General features: G+C 44.5%; 1 protein-coding gene across 3 annotated transcripts in view; it reads left to right on the forward strand.

The window, feature by feature from the left end:
• The window catches only part of PTPN21 (protein tyrosine phosphatase non-receptor type 21), a 67,460-nt gene extending 44,288 nt beyond the window's left edge, over positions 1-23,172 (forward strand). For 2 of the 3 annotated variants that reach the window (XM_060124205.1, XM_060124278.1), the window contains 9 exons: positions 1,788-1,848; positions 4,285-4,369; positions 8,587-10,007; positions 15,178-15,315; positions 16,184-16,405; positions 19,112-19,240; positions 19,430-19,664; positions 20,109-20,269; positions 20,485-23,172. In XM_060124205.1, coding sequence (XP_059980188.1) covers positions 1,788-1,848; positions 4,285-4,369; positions 8,587-10,007; positions 15,178-15,315; positions 16,184-16,405; positions 19,112-19,240; positions 19,430-19,664; positions 20,109-20,269; positions 20,485-20,613 — 2,581 coding nt within the window. In that variant the 3' untranslated portion in view covers positions 20,614-23,172. The remainder of the gene's footprint in view (positions 1-1,787; positions 1,849-4,284; positions 4,370-8,586; positions 10,008-15,177; positions 15,316-16,183; positions 16,406-19,111; positions 19,241-19,429; positions 19,665-20,108; positions 20,270-20,484) is intronic. The other variant, XR_009535669.1, reaches the window with a different exon arrangement.

Genomic DNA, 23,172 nt, shown 5'->3' on the forward strand with positions numbered 1-23,172 from the left:
CACGAATTTTAAGAATATATTAATGTGCAGTTAAGGAGTGCTTAAGAAAAAAAGGCCCAGACACACCCTCCTGACTTGTTCCACTAAGGAGGCCTCCTCCTTTACTAATATATAATGCTTTACCAATTGATGCAGGTATTTTTGCAGTCTAATGGAATTAACATCCATTTTATTATTGTTAAGTAATAATTACTGGCAGAATGGGGAACATCCTTTGGGAAAGAGACATCTATTTTTTTTTTTTTTGAGACATCTATTCTTCATCAACAATCTTAATACCTTCCAGCGATAATAAAAGGATATTATTAAAGAAAGCATTTAATCAAAAAAAGTCAACTCTTAAAAGCAACTGTAGCTACTTGATAAGCTCCTAATAATCAGTAGAATATTTTTAATCTCAAAAATCTTGTAAAAGTTAGCTAATATTTAGGGTTTGAATATAGGAAATCAGTTGTTAGAGTGCTAAGAATAATGTTAATTTATGAGACATGAGGCTTGAGATTATGGTAAATTTACTGATTAAATGGAGCTAGTGTTTACTTTGTGGATTTTCCAGTAATTAGTCCTTAGAACACTATAACCAAGGGTCACAAAATTTTTCTTTTTTTTTTTTTTGGCGGTACACAGGCCTCTCACTGTTGTGGCCTCTCCTGTTGCGGAGCACAGGCTCCGGACGCGCAGGCTCAGCGGCCATGGCTCACGGGCCCAGCCGCTCCGCGGCATGTGGGATCTTCCCGGACCAGGGCACAAACCCGTGTCCCCTGCATCGGCAGGCGGACTCTCAACCACTGCACCACCAGGGAAGCCCACAAAATATTTCTGTAATTAGTAATTATGTGTCACATGCTCATGAGCTAGGAACAAATGGTCAAAGTTTTTTCAAAAAGTGCTTTGACAAAATTACATCATCAACACAGCCAAGAATCCTATGTGTTTAGGTTCCTAGATCTTATTTGCAATATAACTGACCACACATAAGAACAACAATAAAAAAATGTCTACCTCTGTGTTAAAAAGATTGAATTACCAAAGGACTTTTCTGTTTGTTTGTGAGCTACGTTTATTCAAAGATGGAGCTTGCTGTGAATATCTTAAAATCTCAGATTATCTGATAAATATGAGTCGGCACTCCTGAATATTCTCATTCCTTTTTAAAAAGTACACTTAAAACCAGAGAGAAGTTTCTTGCTAAGAAAAGTGAATGGATTTATCACAGGCCCACCAAACCAATTTTCCTACTGTTTCTCTTTCCCTATCTTAGTTCCTTAGAGGAAATATAGATTCTTAAGTTTCCAAAGTTATAACCTTATCTCTTCATGGAGGTGGTCAGTGCTGAGCCAGGCCTACAGGAGAGATGCATTTGCACTGAATCTTGCTTCCCTTGGGATGAGTTTGCGGCCCTCTGGCATGGCCTGTTTTCCTCTCTGCTTCTGATCACTCCAGACGTTCCACCCAAATGGACCAGGGAAACTTACTGCTGCCCGTCCCTCTGGTAGTCCAGGTGACTGATGCCCCATGAGGCTCAAACCCTGGAGTGTGGTCAGAGGGATCTGGGCATCAGGAAAGGGCCGAGGCCCCAGGTAAGGACAGAAAATCTCCTTTCTTTTCTCTAATTTATGATTGGATTAGTTTGTCTTTTGCTTTAGAAGATTTATTGTTTTATCTTCTTATTAACTTATTTTGGTAGAATTAGGAAGGTTATGTATATATGAGTGTGTGTGTATATATATATATATATATATATATATATATATATGCTCTTCTCAAAGACATGTCTTATTTTACAGGCAAACTCAGACCGTCATAGTGAACCCAATTAGGAGGAGGTCTTCTTCGAGGATGTCTCTGGTAAGAAAGAAGGAAAAATACAATTGGTCTTTTTCTTTTAGTGATGTCATCTTCCTTAATAAAATATGCTTTTAGCACTGTTAATTTTTAGTTTGAACCACAAAAGTGTGCTGATATTTGACCAAAGAAATGGTGGTTTTCCATAGCTTAAGCCTAATATTTATATAATATATATAATATTTATTATATTATACATATTTAAATATTAGGTCCAACCTCATATTAAAAATTTTGTGAAAATGACTCTACTACCCAAAGCAATCTACAGATTCAATGCAATCCCTATCAAATTACCACTGGCATTTTTCACAGAACTAGAAGAAAAAATTTCACAATTTATATGGAAACACAAAAGACCCCGAATAGCCAAAGCAATCTTGAGAATGAAAAATGGAGCTGGAGGAATAAGGCTCCCTGACTTCAGACTATACTACAAAACTACAGTAATCAAGACAGTATGGTACTGGCACAAAAACAGAAATATAGATCAATGGAACAGGATAGAAAGCCCAGAGATAAACCCACACACATATGGTCACCTTATCTTTGATAAAGGAGGCAAGAATATACAGTGGAGAAAAGACAGCCTCTTCAATAAGTGGTGCTGGGAAAACTGGACAGGTACATGTAAAAGTATGAGATTAGAACACTCCCTAACACCATACACAAAAATAAGCTCAAAATGGATTAAAGATCTAAATGTAAGGCCAGAAACTATCAAACTCTTAGAGGAAAACATAGGCAGAACACTTTATGACATAAATCACAGCAAGATCCTTTTTGACCCACCTCCTAGAGAAATGGAAATAAAAACAAAAATAAATGTGACTTAATGAAACTTCAAAGCTTTTGCACAGCAAAGGAAACCATAAACACGACCAAAAGACAACCCTCAGAATGGGGGAAAATATTTGCAAATGAAGCAACTGACAAAGGGTTAATCTCCAAAATTTACAAGCAGCTTATGCAGCTCAATAACAAAAAAACAAACAACCCAATCCAAAAATGGGCAGAAGACCTAAATAGAAATTTCCTCAAAGAAGATATACAGATTGGCAACAAACACATGAAAGAATGCTCAACATCATTAATCATTAGAGAAATGCAAATCAAAACTACAATGAGATATCATCTCACACCAGTCAGAATGGCCATCATCAAAGAATCTAGAAGCAATAAATGCTGGAGAGGGTGTGGAGAAAAGGGAACACTCTTGCACTGCTGGTGGGAATGTAAATTGCTACAGCCACTATGGTGAACAGTATGGAGGTTCCTTAAAAAACTACAAATAGAACTATTATACTACCCAGCAATCCCACTACTGGGCATATACCCTGAGAAAACCATAATTCAAAGAGTCATGTACCAAAATGTTCATTGCACCTCTATTTACAATAGCCAGGAGATGGAAGCAACCCAAGTGTCCATCATCGGATGAATGGATAAAGAAGATGTGGCACATATATACAATGGACTATTACTCAGCCATAAAAAGAAATGAAATTGAGTTATTTGTAGTGAGGTGGATGGACCTAGAGTCTGTCATACAGAGTGAAGTAAGTCAGAAAGAAAAACAGATACCGTATGCTAACACATATATATGGAATCTAAGGGAAAAAAAAAAAGGTCATGAAGAACCTAGGGGTAAGACAGGAATAAAGACACAGACCTACCAGAGAATGGACTTGAGGATATGGGGAGGGGGAAGGGTAAGCTGTGACAAAGTGAGAGAGTGGCATGGACATATATACATTACCAAATGTAAAATAGATAGCTAGTGGGAAGCAGCCGCATGGCACAGGGAGATCAGCTCTGTGCTTTGTGATCACCTAGAGGGGTGGGATAGGGAGGGTGGGAGGGAGAGAGACACAAGAGGGAAGATATATGGGAACATATATGGGATATATGGGACATATATGGGAACATATTCACTTTGTTATAAGGCAGAAACTAACACACCATTGTAAAGCAATTATACTCCAATAAAGATGTTAAAAAAATTTTTTTTTGACTCTTAGCCAAGAGTAATCAGTAGATATTTAAAATACTAGATGATTTTGCCTAATAAGATTAAATATACTACATATAAGCTTCTTATGTTCAATTGTTTATATAAGAGTTCAGGAAATTTTTGTCTATTCCTTCTTGCTCTTAACTTTTTGGATACAGCTTGTTTTCTTGTGCTGTCTGATGTCTGATATCAGCGCATAGGGCTTAGCATTGCCATTCTGGCACTGAAAATGAAACACTGAAATGAAACACTGAAAATGATAGATATGGTAAGAGCTATAGGGTCTTCATATTTATTTTTCATATATAATACGTTTGGCTGCTTTAGAAGTTTTTAATGGAGAGAAAGAAACCAGCAGAAAATTACTGTACACATATTACATAAGCAATGTGTTTTAATGCTGTTTCCAATTTTCCATTTCTTAGCCTAAACCCCAGCCCTATGTGATGCCTCCCCCACCCCAGCTGCATTATAATGGACATTATACAGAACCATACACTTCTTCCCAAGGTAAAGTACACTCTTTCTGAAATGCCTTACAAAATTATTATGAGTAAATTAATGAGGACTTGGAGATCTTGAAGCCAGGATAGTTTTTGGCTGAAGTTACATCCAAAGTTGTTGTCATGATTATAGCCAACCTGGATTCATAGAAGAAGCTGCCATTATAAAGTCAGTTTTTTGGAAATGGGTGGAAAATATTCAATATCAAATTTTGATGCTCAAGTTTGGCCCACGGGCACTCCTTCAAGGTGGTTCCCGTGTCCTGTTAACACACCCCAGTAGCCTTTGAGTGCTTCCTTGCTTTCCAGCTCTGGGATGTCCCAAGCTCATGTTGTTTTTTCCTGCCTGAGACCTTCCCACTGTAAAGTATTAAACATTTTATTTTTATGTATTTGCGTTCATCTTTCACATGATGGGTATAGGGAGCTGTATTTAAACAGCGCCTCCAAAGCTAAGTCTCCAGCATTCATTTTACAGACTCTGCCCACAGGGCTCTACTATAAAGGCTGAGGAGATTTACGCAGAGAAGTAATTCCGTATCTCAAGAAGCTTGGATTCTAATAGTGGAGGATAAGACAAGTACACAGATAACTTAAATACAAAGAGAAAATGATTGTTGTGATGAGAGAGAGCGAGCAATTGCTCATCATGCTGGAGAGACTGAGAAAGGCTTTTTGGACCTCAAAAGATGGGTAGATTTCCGTATGTAGAGAGAGGCAGGTTCCTGTTGGGATTGCTGCTCCTGGTTTTGTGAAGGGGGTGTGGATAGTGAATGCATTGGCACAAACAAGGAAGAGGGTGGCTGGACTCAGTCCCACAGGGAACTGGTAGAACATGGTGTGTGAAGGGACTGGAACGTGGGTGGTGACGCATTGCTGGTGCCGGGCCCTGTGTGTAAGATGAGACTTTCTGTGCAGTGCGACGACGGGTGGGTGGGAGGGGATGGATTGGGCTCTGGGTTCCCAGAGTGTCCCCCTCAGGATGTTTTCACCTTCTTCACGGTCTTCTCCTCCTTGCACACTGCCCTCCTTTGGTTTTGTGACCCCAGCTCCCACCCACTTCCAGGAAAAGGCTCTTCTCTCTGCACTGTTAGTGTTTCCTTGCTGTTCATCCCTTTTCCTCCATCTGTAAGCATCCTACTATTTTTCCTCTCTTCTCTCTTCAAACTGCAGTTTGAATTATTTTTTTCTTTCATTTTTCACCCCACTTCTGAGAGTAACACGTGTGTGCTCCTTCTGCCTCCTGGTTACCCCTTTACTTCTCCTACCTTTGCTACTCTGTTCAAGCTGCCCTCTCACAGGTCCCCAGAGCCCCGCACATTCTCCTTCCCATCCGATTCCAGCAGTCTAGGCTATTGACAGACCTCTCTTGCCTGCGCTGGGTTCTCCCTCCTCCTGTACCATCGGTGTTCACTGCTCCCAGAGTCTGCCCAGTGCCTCTTCTCCCCCCCGCGGGCTTCTGCAGCAGCCTCGTTTCATCCATGGTTCGGGTTTCAGCGAGGATGACTGTCTGTGTTTCCCACCCCGTCATCACTGCTATGCTCCAGCCCCACATTTCATCTGTCTGAAAACTATTGGGGCAGTGAAAGGAGCTACTGCATGTGAGCCCTCAGCGGGCTACCCGGCTGAGTGGGAAGCACTCAGTGAATATTATCCACCATTACAGCTTGCTGAAGACTGACATCCTGCATTTGAGCCCATCACTCTAGTCCACAAGTCCCTTTGCCCAAGTTCCTTACTTCTTTACGACGAAGTCACCCTCCTGGTTACTTGGATTCCAAACTGCATGTAATTTTTCTTTTCTCTTTTTGCCTTCAATACCATGACAGTTGCAAACCCTATTGCCTCTGATGAACTCCATGTAACACCTCTTCCATGTCCCCTTTGCCCTGTCCCTCTGCTGCTAATCCAGTTCTTCTTTTTTTTTTTTTTAAACGTCTCATTAGTTCTTGCATCATAGCTGCTGATATCTTCAGTCTTCAATCCCCACTCTCCCTGGTTCACCTGACACTCAGCAGCCAGGCTCATCTTATCCCATCTCCCTGACGATCGTTCCTTTGTCTAGTGTTCAACGTTCTCTGTGATGTTTCTTCATGCTACTCTTCCTGTCTTATTCCCCACTGTTCTCTACCCTCTCCGGCTACCTGGTACTCCAGCCAGACCGAGCACGCCCTCTGTGCCTCGTCTCCCAGCTTTGCCCGCACTGCTCTGTCACCCACAAGGGTCCTTATCCCATGCACCCTCCTGCCCACATGCTTCCGCCCAGTCAGGATGGGCTAGGCTGCTGTGTGGGAACCAATTCTAAACTCTTAGTGGCTTACACAGGAAAGCTTACTTCTTTCTCAGGTTACCCGTGTCCATTGTGCACTGGCAGGAGGGCTCTGCTCCACGTCAGCCTGCCCCAGGGACTCGGGCTGGGGTCCCTTTCCATCTGGAATGTTGGGCGCGGTGGCAAGGAGAAGGGAGCCTGGAGATTGCTGGGTGGGATCCGAGTGATCCGCGCGCACTCAGAGGTAGAGAGCCCGGCTACTGATGAAACCCCACCCACATACCCAAGGCCCCTTGAGGGCTGTATCCCCTGGGGGGCTGTTCTTGGTCTTCTCCCTGTCCCGTCAGCCTGGCCCAAGCTGGAAGCGATCCTCCTCTCCTCCGGACTCCTGTAACGCTTATCTCCTTTCATTGTCACGCTTCTTCCTTGGATTCTGGTGATTTGGGTACACACCTTTCCCTTTATATTTATCTGGATTCCAGTCATTTTCCCCCCGTTAGTTCTTAGCATAGTCTTTCACACATACAGACTCGTAAATGAATGGTTCATGGAGTACCCAGAGGAGCCTGGAGATGGGGAGGCCAGGCCGGCGGGTACTGTGCGAGTCTGGGCGGGCTTGAACGAGGCTGAGCTGTGACAGCAGTGAGTAGAGGGGACTCCGTAGACGCACATTGCAGAGTGTTCCAGATACGGGAAATGGACAGGAACAAGGAAGCATTGCGTGTCCACAGGAAGAAACAGTGGTGCGTTTGAGGCCCATCCCTTTGTGGCTGTATGTGCCACACACGAGGCTGTGGCATGTTCACTTTGATAATCATTTGGCACTTAAACCGCCAAGAGGCTTTTGAATCGAAGAAAGAATGCTTTTTGATAGCAACTGTTCTCTGATGGTTAGAAATCACCCTCGTTAGTTTTCCAGGTGAACTACAGGTTGGACTGAGGAAACATGCCTCCTACCAGCCCTGACCAGGTGCACACACAGCCAAGCTGGATTCTGCTGGCTGGGACCCCAGTCTTACTGCAGCATGGGGGTTGGAGCAGGGGGCAGGTATGGCTGTCTTAGCAAGGCTTTTCTTGGCGTCTGGCCCCTAGTGAGGTATACAGCTACTGGTGACACTGTTGGACCTGAAGAGGCTCAGATCCTGCCCAACTATTGCCCTTTTGTGTCTTCACTGTGGAAGAATCTATACAGCCCGCCTAGAGTTTCATTTAAGGAACTGTTTACAGACAGTTGGTGCTTGAACTAGCTCAGCATCATCAAGGCCAACATCTCCAGTGAGGGGAGAAAGCAGAGTCAGAGACCCAAAGCCCTGAACAGTATCTCTGCCTGCAGTCCCCCAGACTTCCAGAAAGCCTGCTTTGTGTCTCTAGTAAAACACGTTTTTGACTTTCAGAAAAAGCCAGTGTTCTGTGGCACAGTTGTACTCTCAATATTGGACTTAGATTTGGCTGCTCTTTATTGGGTGTCAAATCCTGAATACCACCCTTAGAGTAGGCAGGGCCATCCCCATTCTCTAGATGAGGAGGCGAGGCTCCCAGAAACCCCCTGTCCAGGGTCACTCAGAGCTGTGGCTAGAGCCAGGTCACTTCAGGGTGGAGTTTCATGAGGTACGCTGAGAATGTCATCAACGTTCGGGGCCTGTCTCAGTATTTGTCTAGAGTAATTGATCCACTTTTGTACATTCAGAAAATCTCATTTTAAAATATACATTTTTTTTTTTTTTTGCGGTACGCGGGCCTCTCACTGTTGTGGCCTCTCCTGTTGCGGAGCACAGCCTCTGGACGCACAGGCTCAGCGGCCATGGCTCACAGGCCCAGCCGCTCCGTGGCATGTGGGATCTTCCCGGACCGGGGCACGAACCTGTGTCCCCTGCATCGGCAGGCGGACTCTCAACCACGGCGCCACCAGGGAAGCCCTAAAATATACATTTTAAATGTTTTGTTTTTCCCCCCAGATAACCTGTTTGTGACCAACCAGAATGGATACTACTGTCACTCTCAGACAAGTTTGGATCGAGCTCAGATTGACCTGAGTGGTCGCCTCCGCAACGGCAGTGTCTACAGTGCACACAGCACCAGCTCCTTAAATAACCCCCAGCCCTACTTGCAGCCCTCACCCATGTCCTCGAACCCAAGCATCACCGGGAGTGACATCATGAGGCCTGACTACGTCCCGTCGCACCGGCACAGCGCCCTGATCCCCCCGTCCTACCGCCCGACCCCCGACTATGAGACGGTGATGAAGCAGCTCCACAGAGGCCTGGCGCCCGCCGAGAGGCAGAGCCACTCGCTGAGAAACCTCAATATCGGCAGCTCGTACGCGTACAGCAGGCCCGATGCGCTGGTCTACAGCCAGCCCGAGATCCGGGAGCATGCGCACTTCAGCTCCCCCCCGTCGGCCCACTACCCGTTCAACCTGAATTACAGTTTCCACAGCCAGGCCCCTTACCCATACCCCGCAGAGAGGCGGCCGGTGGTGGGTGCCGTCAGCGTGCCCGAGCTGACCAACGTGCAGCTCCAGGCCCGGGACTACCCAGCCCCCAACATCATGAGGACGCAGGTGTACCGCCCGCCGCCCCCCTACCCGTACCCCAGGCCCGCCAACAGCACCCCTGACCTGTCCCGCCACCTCTACATCAGCAGCAGCAACCCCGATCTCATTACCCGGCGGGTCCATCACTCTGTCCAGACGTTCCAGGAGGACAGCTTGCCGGTGGCGCATTCCCTGCAGGAGGTCAGCGAGCCCCTGACCTCAGCCCGGCACGCCCATCTCCAGAAGAGGAACAGCATTGAGATCGCCGGGCTGACCCACGGCTTTGAGGGCCTGCGGCTCAAGGAGAGGACCATGTCGGCGTCAGCGGCGGACGTGGCTCCGCGGGCCGTCTCCGCGGGCTCCCAGCCAAACGTCGTCACTGAAAGGACAAAGCGAGAAGAGGACGATGAGCAGCAGAGCAGATACGGTCACAAAAAGTCCCTTTCAGACGCCACCATGCTGATACACAGCAGCGAGGAGGAGGAGGACTTGGAGGAGGGGCGCGGGGCGCAGGTGCGGGCGCCCCGGGGCAGCTACTCCCAGCAAGCCCCGCGGAGCGGCCCCCACATGCCCGGCCCCCCGGCCGCCGGCCCCACGCACAGCCTTGAGCCCAAGGCCCACGTCACTGAGGCCGAGAGAAAGGGGAGGGCCGGCAGCCCAGTTCCCACGCCCGGGGAAGGCCCGCGGCCCAGGAGGGACGGGCTGCTGACGCCCTCCATGTCCGAGTCCGACCTCACCACGTCCGGGAGGTACCGCGCCAGGAGGGACTCTCTGAAGAAGAGGCCGGTGTCAGATCTCCTCTCCGGAAAGAAGAATGTCGTGGAAGGGCTTCCGCCGTTAGGGGTGAGCCGTTCAGTGTGCGGGGGGGTGGGGTGTCACCCAACCCAGCACGGTGCCCTGTGCACCTGACTTTTCTCAATGCCTTGTGCCCTCTATCCATCTTTTCTTTCACTCATTACTTATGATGTTTTTCAGCTTTTTTCCTTTTAAGTTGTTTCAACTCCCCCCCCCCCCGCAGCCAACACATATTTTGCCCAGTTTTTGTCTTATTTTGTAATACTTTGAGTTTGAGTATCTATGGAAATAATGGGGAGGGATTAGAATTTTCGTGGTTTTGCTGGAGGTAATAACTTAGGTGAAGTGAAAGGTAAACGTAGGAGGCTCTGTGGAATGGAAGAGAAAGAATGAATGGGAAGTTTTAGTAATGCAGTGTGACGGAAAAGGGAGTAAAGGTTTCACGACTTTAGCCAGGATTGCTTTGTCAGCCACCCGTAAAAATACCCCGCTGTGGTGCAGGGTCTAGGGCTGCTCTTGTTCAGTTTGCTTGTTTGGGGTCTGAGGGAAGCATTCCCCGAAGTGTCCCTAATGTATTCCTTATGTCGCAGTCTGTGTGGGTACAGCTTGAACTGCTGGGCTGTGACCTCTGAGGGCTGGAGGGTGATTCTGGAGCTGGAAGGTGGCACTTTGTCAAGACAAAAAACCCAAGAGCTCCAGGTCTCTTTATTTATTCTTTATATCTTTATTGGAGTATAATTGCTTAACAATATTGTGTTAGTTTCTGCTGTACAACAAAGTGAATCAGCTGTAAGTATACATATTCCCCATATCCCCTCCCTCTTGAACCTCCCTCCCACCCTCCCTATCCCACCCCTCTAGGTGGTCACAAAGCACCGAGCTGATCTCTCTGTGCTATGCGGCTGCTTCCCACTAGAAATCCCTGTTACATTTGGTAGTGTATATATGTCCATGCCACTCTCTCACTTCGTCCCAGCTTCCCCTTCCCCCTCCCCCACCCCATGTCCTCAAGTGTGTTCTCTACGTCTGCATCTTTATTCCTGCCCTGCCACTAGGTTCATCAGTACCATTTTTTTAGTTTCCATATATATGTGTTAGCATATGGCATTTGTTTTTCTCTTTCTGACTTACTTCACTCTGTATGACAGACTCTAGGTCCATCCATCTCATTACAAATAATTCAATTTTGTTCCTTTTTATGGCTGAGTAATATTCCATTGTATATACGTGCCACATCTTCTTTATCTATTCATCTGTCGATGGACATTTAGGTCGCTTCCATGTCCTGGCAGTTGTAAATAGTGCTGCAGTAAACATTGTGGTACATGACTCTTTTTGAATTATGGTTTTCTCAGGGTATGTGCCCAGTAGTGGGATTGCTGGGTCATATGGTAGTTCTATTTGTAGTTTTTTAAGGAACCTCCATACTGTTCTCCATAGTGGCTGCACCAATTTACATTCCTACCTCCAGGTCTCTTTAAAAGAGAGACTGAGTGAACTGAGAACCCAAGGAAGGTCCCTTGTAGAAAATGCAGCTCCTTAATATTCAGGATGATAAATAACCGTGGTTTAAGCACTTTTTATCTACTTGAGGCAAAATATAAAAGAGCATAACATCATCTCTAGCTGCCATTCCCAGAGCATTTACCATGTGCTGAGCAGGCCATCTGCTTTACCATGTCCAGTTTACAACAGGCCTATTGTTTCTACAGATGAGAAAATAGACTCAGAGATATTAAGTAACTTTCCCAAGGTCACACAGCTAATGAGTGACCGAACTGAAATTTTAAACCCATATTTATCTCCGCAACTGGTTCTCCTATCTTCTACATTGTTCTGCATCGAAGCAGTATATTTTATTAAGTAATAATTGCTTGTCTAAGCTTTGCTGTTCTCTGTCTTTCCACTGAAACCTTTTAACTCTGAGTTCCTCAGCTTTGCCCAGGCATCTGTGGCATTGTCATGTCAGCGTGTCCACTCTGAGTCATCTGGCTTCCTTGCTCAGGCTCCTCCTTGCCCAGGGCTCCATTCCCTGTGCCCTGCGCTCCTGCCAAGTGAAAGTGATTAATTAGCCTATGCATTCTGTCTCCCAGTTGCTCCCAGTGTCCTGGCAGCTAGGGACTCCTCCCCCCATTTTTGCTGGTGGGCATATTCAGACCTGAGGGCGCGTCACAAATGTGGTTCTGCCCTAGTGTATTATTAGATCTTCTAAGATGCTACAGACATCTTCATAAGCAGGAGGAAAGTTCACACAATATTATAGTGGTTATGAAATGGATCAGTATACACAGACTCAAACTACTTACAGTAGTGCCGTGAATTTAAACGTGTTTTCTTTTAATGGGTTGGAATTGTAAATTTATTTTAAATTTTTCTTGGGAGTACATTCTTACTCATCTGTCTGACAGTAAAGGCCAGTGTCTCAGGTCGGCTGAAGCGGAGGGCATGGGCTCACAATCGGTGATTCAGGGCAGGACAGGGTGTGGACGTGTCTCCCGAAGTAACTGCCTGAGTCCTGAGCCAGCTGGATGGGGCCCTCTCATAGTTGACACTCTTCACTGATTACATCATGAACATAGTTTTTATGTGTGACCTGAGTCTTTCCCCGAATGATACTTGTTTTGAGTAGAGTCCAGTATTCAAGCCTATTGTCCCTGTAGTTTTGAATGGCCCAGCAAATTCTGCTAAATCTGAGGACTTTTATCGGTTTGGTTCTCTAAAAGTACAAAATTTCCCCCTCATTGACTTTTAGACCTATAGTATTAGTGAGATTATGTGATTGGATTATCCTTTTTCACCCCTTCTTTTCGCATAAGGGATCTCCCTACTTAAGGAATGTGAATGGCAGCTGTGGCCCAGGAAAAGGTACAGGACCTAAGAGTGGAAAACTTGGGTCTGAGTCTAGAACCTGCCATTCATTAGTTCTCTGCCCAGTGGGCCGGGCCCTTCACACACCAGAGCCTCAGCTTCTCCATCCGTAACACAGGACGGTCACCCCTCCTCTGTCTGCTGTGGCGTTGTGTTAGGTCCCACATAGGGTTAGGCATGAAAAGTGCTTTCTAAATTCTATGATGCAGCATAACTGATTTTAATGCACGGTTTTTCTTGTGTTGACCCTATTTGCCATGTATAAAGAGGCAGCTGTGTGACACTGGGCAAACAACTTAATCTCTCTGACTCCCATTTTCTCATTTGTAACCGAGATGACCCCAGAGAGTTGTTGGGGGAAAATGCTCAGTCAAGTTTAACTTATTACTGTGAGGTGGCATCATACATTTAACTTACTGGCTTCCCAAGAGCTGAAGAGTCCAACCCCCTGCTAATCCTCTGACCCCCTTCATAGTAACTCAGGGTGGCCATTATTTTAATTGTTACAGCAAGCGAATATACTAATATGAATTATGGTTCTAGAGGTTTAGTATTAAAAACAGTGAAATAAATTGCAGAGAAGCAGGAACATTTTAGAATTCTCCACCCATCTCCACCTATGGCGACTTGATTGCTATCTGGAAAAGCTAGACTGGTTTGAGTGCTTGTGCATCTGCATAAGGAGTTTTTGTTTCACCCTTAGTCTTATGTACATTTAAAACCATGCTCTTGTACTCTGAGGGCTAAGTAAGGGGTATTTGAAGTGAGTTTTGACTATAAGACCCTTTCTTCAAATACTGGCTTTGGGGCTTCCCTGGTGGTGCAGTGGTTAGGAATCTGCCTGCCAATGCAGGGGACACGGGTTCAAGCCCTGGTCCGGGAAAATCCCACATGCTGTGGAGCAACTAAGCCCATGCGCCACAACTACTGCAGTCTAGAGCCTGCAAGCCACAGCTGCTGAAGCCTGCGCACCTAGAGCCCGTGCTCCGCGACAAGGGAAGCCACCACAATGAGAGGCCGGCGCACCGCAACGAAGAGTAGCCCCCGCTCACTGCAACTAGAAAAAGCCCATGCGCAGCCATGAAGACCCAGCACAGCCAAAAATAAAAAAAAATAAATTTTTTAAAAAATTTAAAAAAATACTGGCTTTAGAACTGACCTTACCAATCATCCAGCACACGTGTGCTGGGGCCTTTTGAGTCATTTTCAGGCCAGGCAGTGCTGGAGCCGCCTCTGCTGGCTGGTGGGAGCTGAGTGTTAAATCTTCAGGCTCTTGTGAGGCCTCTGATGTTCCACTGGCAGATTGAAATGAGCTGTGATGGGAGCATTTGTACCGTGGAACCTGGCAAACTTCACACATCAGAACTGTTCCCACTCTCCTGCCACGAAGTCCATTGTTAAACATTTACCTGCTTTCTGCACACCACTGTTTTCTGCACACATGAGAATCATGACATTTTAGCCTAAGCAGGAACCTTTTAGTCTGTGTAGCCTCCCTCTCTCCAAGGCTGACAGAGCTGCAGTAAAGTTGATTTTATTTATGAGACAGAGGAGAACTGCTGATTTCATTTATGAGATAGAACTGAGAAAACCCTTTCTGTCAAATTAGGGCTGCAGTCGTGATAATTACGATGGCTTCCAAGGAGGTGTAGACTATTGAAGACTTGGCATTCTTGGGCTCGTTTGCCTCGGAGAGCAAAATCATTGGCTTTAATAATAACTTTAGGAAACACCAGTTTTCAGGAGTCAGAATTCCGTCTGTGCCCTCTCTTGTACCCTCTCTTGGTATAATGATGTTCTCCTCATTTAAAAATGTGGTGGTTCTAACTGCATTTACCAGAGGCGTGGTGAGCTAACCCAGGTCACACAAGTCTGCAACAGAATGTAGAATACAACAGAGCCACCAGAGAAGACATTGAAAAAGAACGAATTGGTATTTTTTAAAAATGTATAAAAGCTTATTGCAATGAGGTGACTGCATTTAAAACCCTCTTTGTGGATTGCAGCTGATTTTTGTGTGTGTCACGGTTTGATATTCAGGAGTCCTGTGAAGGAATGCTGTCTGCTGGGAGCCTCACCTTTCATTACAACAGAGCCCTGAAACCAGCTGCATTTCAAAACCTTATATCTGGAAGACTTATCAGGGCTTTGGCCTTAAAAGGAGTGTCTTCCTCCTAATCTTTGTGAAACAAACATGTGTGTGTGTGTGTGTGTGTGGAGTGTAAGCTCTCCTGTGGTTGTTGGTTTAGGAGAACCCACCCTCTGTTAACTGTCTTCAGTCCATTGAAATCTCTTTTCAAAGGGATTGTATTTGTGTATATTTGATATATACATATAAATATTTTTGTAGGGAATGAAAAAGAGCCGAGTAGATGCAAAAAAAATTGGTCCTCTCAAACTGGCTGCCCTAAATGGACTCTCCCTGTCTCGACTGCCTCTGCCTGATGAAGGAAAGGAGGTGCCTGCCAGAGCCACGAATGATGAGCGGGTACGTACCAGACCACGGGTCTGCACGCCTGCCCTGGAACAGCTGATACAGTGTTGCAGAACTGCCTTCTTGAGATTTTACTGAATTTTCTAACACATTTGATAATTATAAATGAGTGTTAGGAATTTTGTCATCTGGCCTTCAAAACTGGGGCAAATTTATAGCTAATGTCTTAATAGATAATTTCAGGCTAAATGTTGATTTTTGTCTGTTCGTTTCTGAATACTGTTCTTTACCTTCTTCTGGCCACGAAGTTAGAGGAAATGTGCAAATGCGTACACATAGGAAGGAAAGCAGATACCGACTGCTTTCATTACATCAAAAACTTAACAGTGAACAGTTACTGAATTTTTCAAAACTTTGTGACTGAGATGTATTTGCTATAAGGTTCTATTATATCAAAATTAGACAGGCATGAATTATGCTAAGCAAAAATTAATTTGCTTACAACTGGATCCTGGAGATAGTTTCCAATAATGTTTTCTGTTTTTTATATATATTATAAAATTGCAGCATTTGTTCATAGAGGTTGGAATTGATTATCCTACTGTAGGATTTACTGTTCTCCAGGAGAATTTTCCATTCTTAGGGAGTCACATAATTGACTGTAGATTTAGAGAAGATGAATTCAATGAATTGTTTTAGGCCAAGTTTACACAGAACTTTGCATCATGTTTCTCACCAATAAGATTATTTCATTTGTTCTTTTGTTGTTATGACTTGTTAAATTTAACTTTGGTTTCATCTAGAATTTTCAATATTGGATAATACTGGACTTGAAAAATAAAATGAGATTTCAAGTGTACGGTCAAAATGCAGCTGTGGCATGGGACTGTATTCATATTATTCCTCACTTTCTATTTTTCAGTGTAAAATTCTGGAACAGCGGTTAGAACAAGGAATGGTATTCACAGAATATGAAAGAATTCTTAAAAAGCGGCTCGTTGATGGGGAGTGCTCAACAGCACGACTCCCTGAAAATGCAGAAAGAAATCGGTTCCAAGATGTTCTTCCCTATGACGACGCCAGAGTGGAACTGGTCCCAACCAAAGAAAACAATACCGGTTACATCAACGCATCACATATTAAGGTGAGGGGAATGTTTAGAGTGATACACAGGATGTGAAGTTTCCAGTTAAATTAGGAGAATGGTAAGAATTGTATTCATGTCTGTTTTCTAAAAACATCCTAGTTTTGAATCGTTGGGACAAACTGTACTGTAAGTTGGGAAATCCATACACCAAAGCTGGACACACAGTGTTTGCTCCCTCCATGTGTTGGATCCCTCTGCGCCCAGCATTGTTACCAGGACTCCGGGACCACTCATTTGTTTGACTTGAGAACTTTGTGCTTCTAAATCTGAAGACCTCTTTATAGCTCATAAATTCTCTCAAGAGCAACTGAATTGCTAGTTTTCCCTTATCACATACCTACATGCATTTTTATGTAAAAGAAGTGTCTGGTGTTTACCAAAGCTTTTCCTTATGGTGGTACCATCTGCACTCTTTGCATACTCTCTTAGTCATTTTTTTTAAGATTGTTACAAGTTTAAGTACTTCCGTGCCTCCAGCCTTTCTAGCATTCTCCCAGTTTTAAATTTATTAATTTATTTATTTTTATTTTTTAGGCCACGTCGGGTCTTAGTTGCGGCACGAGAGATCGTCGTTGAGGCATGCGGGATCTTTTGTTGTGGTGCGCCGGCTCTTCATTGTGGCGCATGGGCTTCTCTCTAGTTGTGGCGTGCAGGTTTTCTCTTCTCTAGTTGTGGTGCATAAGCTCCAGGGCGTGTGGGCTCTGTAGTTGTGGCGCGTGGGCTTAGTTGCCCTGCAGCATATGGGATCTTAGTTCCCCGACCAGGGATCAAGCCCGCGTCCCCTGCATTGGAAGGCGGATTCTTTACCACTGGACAACCAGGGAAGTCCCTCTTAATCATTTATTTTCTTTTGTAGCCATTAAATATTTTATAAGAACAATTTCTTAAAATTAATTAGTTTATTTTTGGCTGTGTTGGGTCCTCGTTGCTGCGCACAGGCTTTTCTCTAGTTGCGGCGAGCGGGGGCTACTCTTCGTTGTGGTGCGCGGGCTTCTCATTGCGGTGGCTTCTCGTTGCAGAGCAAAGGTTCTAGGCATACGGGCTACAGTAGTTGTGGCACGTGGGCTCTAGAGCACAGGCTCAGTAGTTGTGGCGCACGGGTTTAGTTGCTCCACAGCATATGGGATCTTCCTGGACCAGGGATCAAACCCATGTCCCCTGCATTGGCAGGCAGATTCTTAACCACTGTGCCACCAGGGAGGTCCCTCTTTTAATCATTTTTAAACATTATTTTGTTCTTAAGCAGTGCTGCTTTTTCCCTGTAAACAGTATAATGCCGTTTAACTGGGGTAACGTTACACCCATTAAAATGGAAAAAGTGATGATTCACAACAGGAAGGTGAGAAAAGCCAGATGCTCTGTCTTCTCCATGCTGGCTGGAGAGTCAGTTTGTTGTTTCGGGAAGAAGAAATTTCCTTATAGTGAGTGAATGAGTAAGTGTCTATGGGCAGGTGTTATTTTCCTTCTTTCCCACATTTTATTTAGTTTGCAAGTGATGTTTGATGAGAGCCGTTTCACACTTAAGCCTTTGTAGAGGCCCAGCAGTCTGCCTGTGAAAGCCAGTACCCTTGATGGTCTTTGGGAATTTGTGCACAAGCTTTTTAAACATGGGCATAAGTTATTTAAAAACTGAGCATCTCTTTGGAATAGCTGAGCCAGTCTCCCATGACTGGGTGGATGAGGGTTGAATAACATTGTGGTTCTGTGGTGGTATTTCAGAATCTTCAGAGACAGCCCGAAGAACAGTGGAAGGAGTCTGACTTCGGAATTCGTGGATCGACCACTTAGCAGTGTGGGACCTCGTTGTACTTATCTCTGAATAAGGAAGTGCTGACCTCCCCCATTTTGCTCCCCATCAGATCCTTCCTCCCTGGTTCTTGTTCGCTGTGGTGCCTGGTGCCACCCACCACGGGCCCAGTGGGAGGATGGGGGTGTGACTCAGGCTGCAGCCTTAAATGGGGGCATGAGTGGAAAGGGTGCGTGGCCCAGGGTTTACACTCGGGGCACTCGGAAAGCGGTTATGGTCGTCACTCAGCAGTGGGGGAGCCGAGATTTAACCCAGATTTCCTGACTACAAATCCTGTAATTATTATATTAGACTGTTTTCAAGGAGGTTAAATCCTAAGCGGAAATTTAGTATGGAGGGTGATCCTGACTCAGAAGTTCAGAGGTGAACTCCTTAGGTACGAAGACTTTTTTCCCCTAGAAATTTGATGTTTAACTTAGGTTTTGACTCAATTGCTAGTACTTGATCCAGTGTGTGTAGTACTTCACGAGGGAAAATTGTGTTTGAGATTTGGGATATGATGACGTTGATATTATTTTTATGAGAAGAACCTAACAGCAGCAATAACAATAATTTATTAAGAACCTATCATGTGCAGGGCACCATACATATTGGCTCGCTTAATCCTGACAACATGAGGGTAGGGAATATTTTTATTGTATAGATGAAAATTGAAATTTGGAGAGCTTAAGGAAATTGCCCTAGGTCACATAGATATTATGTGAATTCATAGCGCATACGTTTATAAAGATATCAGTAATGGAAATGGCACTAATAAGGAAAAAGAATAAGATAAAAGTCTTTCTTTATTCTGCTGAATATTTCAGTTTGCTTTTTTCATGTTACCATGAACAAATGTATATACATGTATTATACACATACATATTAATTTCTTTTAAAACCTTTTCTAATTTCAGGTCTCTGTCAGTGGAATTGAATGGGATTATATTGCCACTCAGGGACCATTACAAAATACCTGTCAGGACTTTTGGCAGATGGTGTGGGAACAGGGAATTGCAATTATAGCAATGGTGACAGCAGAAGAGGTAAGTACTCATTTCTCTTAATTGATTTTCTCAGCCTCAGAAAAACAGTTTATGTTGATCATGTGTAATCTTGACTTTTAGAGAAAAGGGCAGGGTAAGGTTGCAGTTCTGAGTTTCAGACATGCTCTCTGTGAGGGGCATCCTTTGCTGGCTCTTGTATTGTGTTTTAACTGCACTTGTCTCTAACAGGAGGGTGGAAGGGAGAAGAGCTTTAGGTATTGGCCACGCCTTGGTTCCAGGCACAACACTGTCACCTATGGAAGGTTTAAGATCACCACCCGGTTCCGCACAGACTCTGGCTGCTATGCCACCACGGGCTTGAAGATGAAGCACCTTCTCACGGGGCAGGAGAGGACGGTGTGGCATCTCCAGTACACAGACTGGCCTGAGCATGGCTGTCCAGAGGACCTCAAGGGATTTTTATGTAAGTATCTTCATTCCCAGCACAGCCTTTGCCAGAGCTGTTAAATCCACCACAGAGAGGAAGACTTAAGTTCCTGAAACATTTCCTGTATTTCCTTTATGTTGTCCCATGTAAGCTGTGGGCTTGTTTTAAAATAAAAATTTCAAGTGTTTAGGGGAGGCTTAACAGAAGAGGTTTTAAAGCGTAATTTGGTAATGAGTAGAATGCCATTACTGACTCCTAGAGAGTTTCTCCTCCTTTTCATTTTGTAGATGAGAAAACGGAAGCCCAGGAGGAGTCAGGGACTTGCCCAAGATCACACTGTCAGTTAATAGTTGGGGTTGGTTAATTGGCACCTGGTGCTCTGTATCTGGAGTTTTCTCAGTCAGTGGAGATGATCTGAAAATTGTCAATTTGATAGGCCTTAATCCCTTTGTATTTTTCTGTTTCATTGATATTTCACAGCATACCTTGAAGAGATCCAGTCTGTTCGACGCCATACAAATAGTACAAGTGAACCAAAAAGCCCCAACCCTCCGTTACTGGTCCACTGCAGCGCTGGCGTGGGACGGACTGGCGTCGTTATTTTGTCAGAGATCATGATTGCCTGTCTGGAACACAACGAGGTGCTTATTTCCCCTGCTGATGAGGGAAGAGGTGGGCTGGGCACAAGGCCAGGGAGGAGAGGGACCTAGTGACCTGACAGCTCTTTCTGAACAAACGTCCTCGGGGATTCTCTATTGAAGATGCTAATGCTCTGATTGAAGCCACATTTCTGCTAGGACGCTCGCTCCCCCCCTCAGGGTGTGCATTACCCTCATCACTGCTTCTCTCAATCTAGGTGCTGGACATCCCACGGGTGCTGGACATGCTGAGGCAACAGAGAATGATGATGGTGCAGACCCTCTGCCAGTACACTTTCGTATACCGAGTTCTCATTCAGTTCCTGAAAAGCTCAAGGCTCATATAAGCTCCCACAACTTCCTACGGGGACCCGATCATGTGAAGCGTTTACAGCGGAAAAAAAAAGTGCTTGCCGAACTCATGCTCTCTCCTCCACTCGGTGCACGCGGAATGCTACATCAGGACGTAAGTGACGGGATGCATGGTGGCACATGGAAGGAAGTATGCAGAGCACAAGGCTGAAGAGGGGGTTTAACCTGGGAAAGATGCCGAAGAGGAAGGACTTGGTTCTGAGGGCGTTGCCCCGCTCTGATCTGTCCGATTTGCAGTACTTGCACACATTTGGAGATTGTATTTTCTAGATAATTCTCTATTTCGCTGAAGCTACGCTGGGCAATTCTGGCAATCACTAAGGCGTATAGGTTTCTATCTTAAACTAGTTTTTGATAATGGAATTTTATTTTATGACTAAAATATTTGGGGTTTTCTTATTAAGAAACTGAACTTTCCATGGGGATGATCCACAGATGTGAGTAGTTCCTATATAACTTTGTATTTAAAACTATGTTATTATCTTTTGTTATTTTAAAAAAATCTTGGGTACTTAACAGTGTAGTTACCAAACCCCAAGCTACAAGAAGAATCTAAAAGTGTTATTTTGAAACATAGAAAACATTTTTATATTCAGAAAATTTTTTATCCTAAAAATTCTATATATTTGTACCTTCTGTATTTTCTAAACAAGAGTTCAGCTCATTAAGGTACTGAGATGAGTCAGTTAATGTACGTTAAAGTTGGGAATGAAGGCACATTATTTAAAATGTATGAAAATAATCAGATTCACTATTTTTTTCAGTATTATTCATAAACCCAAATGAGTTTGATTTTATTGGTTGAAAATGAAGTGAAAAACAGTTGCATAAGATGGTTTTAAGCACTTTTTGTTGTTGAAAACAATAAATCTGAGTTTTTAATATATGTGTTGCTTTATAGGTGAAACAGTAACCACGGACATATTGAAAGTGTTTTGGAAGAGATCAGGAATGAGTATGTAGGATGACTAGGACAAGAGTAAGTGCAGTGTACATGCAAGATGGTAAATGCAAGCTGCCTTTGTCTTTACAGAAAATGCAGTGTTATATACTCAGACTGAGATGCTGGCATGGAGAGTGGGGGGCTTGGGAAGAGTCTGGGGGCTGACCTCCCGAGGAAGGTATCCCCAGGAAATTCAGGGCCCATCACTGGCAGTGACTCGCTCTGTTTCCTTGAAGTTCTTCCACCTGCACCTCTCTTCTTTTTTTTGACAAATCAGGTTTATGTGATGATTAAAAGAAGCCTTGGGGCTTCCCTGGTGGTGCAGTGGTTGAGAGTCCTCCTGCCGATGCAGGGGACACAGGTTCGTGCCCCGGTCCGGGAAGATCCCACATGCCGCGGAGCGGCTGGGCCTGTGAGCCATGGCCGCTGAGCCTGCGCATCCGGAGCCTGTGCTCCGCAGCGGGAGAGGCCGCAACAGTGAGAGGCCCGCGTACCGGAAAAAAAAAAGAAGCCTTGAAGAGGCTTTATTTTCTTTTTGTTGAAAGAAGGGAAGTGTTAGTAATAGTCTTACCTCATCTCCCAAAACCACGGCCCAGACTTGCGGGGCCCCCCAGAGATGACTGTGGTGTTCAAGATGTACCGGAACTTTGGCTCCTTAATCCTTTAACTTCACACCTGAGGTCAACTTTAGCTCTGCTCCCCCCAGTCCCATGTAGGCCCATCCCAGGGGGCAGGACCAGGCCAGGCTGGCATGGCCTGGTCACATGGGAGCTGAAGAGGTAAGGAAGGACGAACTGGTCCGTTTAGCTGAGCAGCCATCTCTTTCTTCCTTCTTGAGGCTGCGTCTCCACAACATAGAGTTTCTGAAATGTCAAATCCAGGATTATTTCCCCAAATTACAATATCCTAGGGATAGTTCTGATTCCCGTGTTAACTCCTAAAGCAGTTTAACTCATTATTGTCACCGCTAAGTGTGTGTCATTAGCTGTAAATCAGGATTTCCTTTATACAGTGTGTGTATCTGCCGAACTCTGACCCAGAAACCAGCCACCTGAGAGGAAAATTCAGACGGTATTGATGAAAATGAATATTGAAAGTGGGCATGTTTCTCACTTGGGAACAAAGAATTGATCTTAAATCTAGAATTGTTTAAAGAACAATAGACCCAAGTGCAAATATTCAGGAAGAGCTCCTCAGGAGAATGGAATAAGAGTTTTTTATTGTAATATTTCCCATCTCCACACCATGTAGAGTACTTCTGATGCTTTTTTTCTTCTATGGTACGTTTTTTAAAAAATGCTTTTCTGTCAGGTTTAAACATTTTGAAGTGTCCCATTGACAAGAACATACTGTAAAACAAAATCTAAAGAGTAATATATGGTATGTTTGTGTTCCTGTTGTAATAATTTGATTATAAGAAAATTACTTATGAGGGCTAAATTACACTGTGTAAATGTCACTCTTAAAACTTGCATGTTTGTCATAGCTTTAAGACCCATGTAATTTTTTTGTGTCCCTTTTGAATTTTTAAACTTTTAATTAACAGTTAGTGAATATGAAAGTATTTCTGAATAAAAATAAATCTACATTA

The sequence above is a fragment of the Lagenorhynchus albirostris genome, chromosome 1 (genome assembly GCF_949774975.1).
Source record: "Lagenorhynchus albirostris chromosome 1, mLagAlb1.1, whole genome shotgun sequence".
NCBI classification, from domain to species: Eukaryota; Metazoa; Chordata; class Mammalia; order Artiodactyla; family Delphinidae; genus Lagenorhynchus; species Lagenorhynchus albirostris.